At 36.1% G+C, this 6,000-nt stretch overlaps 1 protein-coding gene across 1 annotated transcript in view; it reads left to right on the forward strand.

Annotated features, from left to right (window-relative positions):
* LOC129228328 (sodium/potassium/calcium exchanger 3-like) overlaps window positions 1-4,977 on the forward strand; it is a 183,838-nt gene extending 178,861 nt beyond the window's left edge. Inside the window, exons 19-21 of the mRNA XM_054863005.1 lie at window positions 1,442-1,554; window positions 1,636-1,701; window positions 4,831-4,977. Coding sequence (XP_054718980.1) covers window positions 1,442-1,554; window positions 1,636-1,701; window positions 4,831-4,977 — 326 coding nt within the window. The remainder of the gene's footprint in view (window positions 1-1,441; window positions 1,555-1,635; window positions 1,702-4,830) is intronic.
* The last annotated feature ends 1,023 nt before the right edge of the window (window positions 4,978-6,000 follow it).

The following is a 6,000-nucleotide window of genomic DNA, read 5'->3' on the forward strand; positions in this document are numbered from 1 at the left end:
TTCGGGCAAGCTTGGGCTGTCCGACATAATATCAAATTTATATTAGTATTACGCATTACATGTGCTCATAACATACACACCTAATAAAATAAATGCAGTGGGAATGCTACTTGCTGTTTCGACTCCTTTATGCAGGCTACAGTTATCATTCGGATAAGTTGATTGTTAATCGAACTGTGTTCTTTGACTACATCCAGACCACTCAACATAATGTAAGCATAAAAAAGTATTAGATTTACCTAAAGAAATCCTTTTTGTGCAGAAAAACATTTTTATTGTATGCTAAAATGTAGATGTTTCTAATAGCAGTGTTCGACCTTTTGTACAAATGAAAAAATACTACGCCCGATTAAAACTACGAGTTTCACTCAGTAAACCTTTAATTTTTTATTCGCGCGAATACGATATAAAGCATTAAAAGTATTATCAACTTCATTAGCAAGAAATTATTTTCTACTCCTCTGCTTTCTGCTGAAAAAAAAAATGCATTTTGTCTACGTTCGAAAAATTACACTTAAGAACGGACTCAGTTCAACTGGTTTTGGTTTTGAATTTTAAGTGTTCGATTAAAAGAGAAACATGTGAGGGCGTTTAAGCCGTAACGGTTAAAGCTACCTTCTATGTGAAATAGTTCAATATTCAAAGATAAAAACACTTATTTTCAATCAAATTTATTACTTCTCTAGAATGTTTGTTTCAATCGCTACGTGAGATCTTCGTCATTCTTTAATCAAATTCCATGCTTTGCGAATAATTTTAAATCGTATCGTGCTGGTTAATGACAAAACACAGATGCATGATCTTATTATTATTTTTTTTTTTGGCAAAAAGCTTTTTTGCTGTTTTTTACTACGCATTCCTTCAATGAATAGCTTTCGAAAAGGAAGGCGCAATTGCTAGGTTTGTTGGGGTGTCGGGCTGTTAGTCAGAATGGCGCCAATTCGAATACGTGCCAATAAATATCTCTTTAATGTTTCTTTTTTTCACGTCAGATGCTGACATGTGCAGGACTGTATTTGCCACAACCTGTTTTTTCACATGCACAATTATTGCTTTTTCACGAGTCACCACTAAGCCACACTTTTAATGACATTTATGTTTGCATTGAAAATATGTACGATTAAAAGGGGAGCTATGATCAAATTATCACAACGTTGTATTTAACGAGGTTTTGTTACAGATGTCTTTAAATTACATGCCTTCTCTTCTGCGCTTACTTTTTTTTCGGTTCTTCTTCATAATGTTCTTCCTTTGAAATTCTTAAAGAGCGAAATGCCTTATGAAACGATTTGAAGCACAGTGCGGAGTTCCGCACGGGTCGACTAGTCATATATAATTGTTTTTTCCCAATAAATGTCAACAGCCAAATAGTCTTTCTGCTTATGTTAAATATTATTTTCGATTTTTTTTCCCTTATGTTTTTTTTTTTTCTTTTTTTCAGGTCAGGGAGACATGGCCGTGTCTAACAGTTTGGGCAGTAACATCTTTGATATTTTGATTGGGCTAGCTTTACCATGGTTTATCCAAACTGCCATCATCGAACCTGGATCTATAGTAAATTAACAAGTTTGTAATTTTAATGTATAGTATGTTTGTACAATCATGAAGAAATAACACATTTTATTCATTTTTCAGGCTGTTATCAACAGTAGAGGAATGGTTTATTCAGTGGTACTTCTCTTTCTAACAATCGTTATAACAGTAAGTAATTGTGTTCAGCATATAATCATTAGGACTGACAATAACTGTTAAGACCATAGAGCAGGAATTGCAACTAGAGGGAGCAAGTCCAATCAATGGCTCAAGATCTCAAGTCACATGGTTCAATTTCGACGAATGGGAGACGCGTTTGAAGTGAAACGAGCAGAAGAAACTAATTTCTTCCAATGCTTCACTTTCCAATGTATCACATGACTTGGGATCTTTGCTTCCGAATTTTTAGGCTTCGCTCTCTCTACCTTTCATTCCTTCTCGATGGTTAAGACTAAAAAAAAAATTAAATGTATTGAAACTCTTTTAAATATGATTCAATAACAGAATGAGTAAAGAATTTTTTACATCCTTAAAAATCCGAAGAGATACAAATAAAAAAATAAGGCCTATTAAAAACTTGTCAACAGCTTGAAATTTAATATTGCATTTCTAAAACGTTTTAAAGGCATTGAATCACAATAAACAAAACAACTACGATAAAAATTAATAACTCTATTGATGAATAACCTCTAATCAAAAGTTTTTTTGCAAACTTTTGATTAGAGGTTATTCAGAAAATTTTTTGTTAGCCCTTCATTCCTACAACTTAAGAACAGGTAATTTTGAACAGCCGCTTTTGATATTGAAATATTCACTGTTCCTGCAACGGTTCTATCAGCACTGTTCATGGGTTTCATCGATTCCGCCTCCTTCACTGAGGTCAAACGTTTTTCCATTTTCAACTTCATGACCATTTTTCATTCAGCGCGGAACATTTTTCACGAGCAACCCCAATCACGAGTTAAGCGTAGCATCATTCAGCAAACAATTGCATCCTCAGATCATTCTCAGTCCGGTGCACTTCTTTTTGGTGCGCATAATATCATTGCTGTGCATGAACCTCTTTTTATACCCCAAAAAGTTATAAGCTTCTGGGTGCTAAGCAGAAACATTCCATTCCCTTGTCAGATACATAAAAATCTTGCCCAAAAATTGTGCCTGAAGAAGGTAGGATATTTTTTTGTGTGTGTGGGGAGGGGGCGTATGCGGAAAACATTATAGTAATTTAGCTAATTTTCCATGAAATCCTAGCAACGTCGACAAAATAAACTTTGAATAGTCATGTGTGAGACTATGTATGCATCAGGATATTTTTTTAACCATCTTTTTTTTCTCTTTGCTTTACTCTTTTTAAAAAAACAGTAAATCCCTCTCAAAGATTATTGGGTAAAAGTTTTTTAAAGTAAAAATATGATGGGAGCAGTATGTAGGAAAAACTCTCATCTTTCATGGTTTGTGCCCCAGCATCACTTCCTTATGTCATAGTGATTTATTCCTATCATCCCCTGGAAACTCAGAATTTTTTCACGATGAAAAAAATGTTCTTTGCATTTTGGAGACACTTGTGTGATTTCGTGTTCTTTGACGTTTTCAGACCCATCATTAGGGAAGGGGAGGGGGGAGGTAAGTTAATTGTCCTGGCTTTAAAGAATTAATGTTTTTTCTTAGATAAGTAAGTTTTCTTTTTGTGGTTTTTCGATAAAATTTGCATCGAGTACAATTAAATGCTTGTAAGGAACCCCTCTCCTCTTTGTAAAAATTCGAAATGATGGTCCCGAACGTTGTCTCACAATATCTTTCCGCACACAGGTAAACTATGTTTCTTCATTTCAGCAGAATCCTCAATATATACAGTCAACTCACGATAGATCGATTATTCCGCTATCTCGAAGTTTTCATTGGGTGTCAAACTCAAATTAAGACGCCTGTGGGAACTAAAGCCCTGGATCGTAGTTTATGTAGCGACACGTCCGCCATCTTGGGGTTAAACAATACTTTCTCCCTATCTGCTACTGTTGGGCCGTAAACCCCATAGTGGAGTTAGGTACAAAGAGTTGTGTTTCATTTTGAGGACTTTTGAACTGTAGAATATAGAAGAAATAATAGTTGGATTCATTATAGCACGTTGAAAGTTTATTAAATAAAATAGTTCTTATACAATTCTAACCTACGTTTAGATATTTAGTCAGGAGTTAAACATTAATACTCAAAACGTTAAGGATTTCAAAAATTAAACACATCGATCATAATTCTGCTCTCCAAAGAAATTAAACTTTGATCTACTGGTTTAAATTAAGTAGTGGGAAGTGGGAGCTAGTATAGTACGTACCAAGATTTCGGTTCTTTCTCCATTAAGTAATCCAAAGGCACTCGCGGGAGCACGTTTCTATCATGACTCTGGACAAAACGTCTCGGAGAAAAACCCCGCTCGGGAAAGCTCTTCTGCCCTCAAAACTCTATCTTCTCTCCTTCTCCCGAAAAATTTTGACTCCCCATTTTGTACCGGGGGATGCAGTTCCCTGATCGGGACGCATTCTCCGAGGATCATAGTTCAACATCTGGAGAGCCAGCTTCTAGGAAAACCCTATGTTTTATGGAGTACGGAGTGTCGCAAAGTGTCAGATTTGAATTTTGTTATTCCTAAGTCTTTTATTTTATGGGTTCGAAAATGTCAGAACTTCAGAAGTTATATCCTGCAGCTGTGACTCGGAGACGGGAAAATGTTTGAAATCTCCGAAAGAAGCTAACCCCTTTTGACCCAATGCGGGTGTCACAGAGAGAGGAAAATGCCCTTCTGAATTCCAAGTGTCGTTTACTCAAAACAAGCGATGGGAAAACTTTCCCGCCAAAATGTGTTTACTTCTAATTCTCTATTTTATGAGATGCAACTGTTAGCAGAATGTGGGAGGATGTCCCTTTCCTAGCATGTTGGGTAGAAGGTCAAAATCGGGCCCTCCTATGGTGAAGAAACGTGTTTTGGTTCTAAAATGTGGTTTCTTATTACCTCCACTGGAAAGTCACACGTCAAGGTATCACTTATTACTCAATCATCGGCTATTATATATATGAGGATGTTGATGCACAATCAATCAAGAAGCAAAACAAGTTACTTCATCATAGCAAGCCTCATGATGGTGGACGTGCCGCTACCCTAGATAGGATCTTGGACTTTCGTGGGATTTTCCCATACCTCTTAACAACCAATAACTCGAAGGCTTTAGAAGGCCCCTTATTACTTTCAGCTATTGAGAGTTGACTGCATCATGTTCATTGGTGTAATGGTATTTTTCCTTCCAGATTGGTGGTATCACCATGAGCCATTGGCAGTTGACTCGCCGACTTGGCATCGTGCTTCTGAGTGTCTACGCTGTATTCCTCGTGCTGTCCATCCTCCTGGAGTTCAACTTCCTCGGATATGTCAATCCGCCCATGTGCCAAGACTGAGCTTCAATGTACCTCAGGCCCTGCTTTCCGAATCTTCATTTCCACGATTTTCTGCAATGCGCAGACGAGATAAGTAATCTGTCTCGATTCAGGTGCGGTGTTGAGTTGTCGTAATTTATGATGTGCTGTCAGGCGAACCGTCTTCTTGTCCTACTTACATTGTTGCCGTTATTTTCGCGTCATGTTATGAAATCCAGAAAATGTTTTAGGCTGCCTTGAAAGGGTTAGCTGTCCGATTTTAATACATCTTTTGAAATAGTGTTTTCAACAACGGTTTGTTGTTAGGTTCCGATTTAGCATAGTTGTGATTGATTGATATTATGATAATAAAATGGCGTGAATCTGCAACATTTTGAGCCCGTTATAACACGGCATAAATAGTTTCAACTTTTATGCCTGCGATAAAATTTTTAAATATATCTTTGGGTGACTTAATATAACTTTTCTTATTGGTCCCCATCATAGCCATTCTGGGATATCAAACGAAATTTTAGTGCGAAACTGCACCAAAAAGGTTTGTTGGTTAACTATTACCACCTATTACGAATTGTTTGCTGTTACCATAACTTTGTGTTTGAATTGGACAAGTTCTCATGAGTTATTATTGTATAAGGGTTATTAGGACTATAAGTTTTTTTTTTAAGTTAAACTATTTAAAATGTGGTGCTGAATTCAATCAACAATGACGATAGCGTTATAGCTGAATGATAATCCTTGCTTCATTCTGTACAGTTACTATGTCTGAAATCAATCACTACTAAGTTCTCAAAGAGAAACTAAAAGATAATTTGGAGTATTAATCTGAGAAACAAGATACTTCTATCATCGTTTTGTACGATCGTACAAAACAAAATTGTTTTCGAAAACGAAATAGTTTAAACTTGTTTTGTTTTTGATGTATGAATTTACACTGTGGAAAACAACATCATCTTTAAAACTATAATTCTTCTGAAAGTTTCTCTGTTCCGTATTGTTTGCTGGTAATTAACTACCATCAAAGGAGGTGGTCAAAATTATAATTTT

Source organism: Uloborus diversus, chromosome 8 (assembly GCF_026930045.1).
Source record: "Uloborus diversus isolate 005 chromosome 8, Udiv.v.3.1, whole genome shotgun sequence".
Taxonomy (NCBI): Eukaryota; Metazoa; Arthropoda; class Arachnida; order Araneae; family Uloboridae; genus Uloborus; species Uloborus diversus.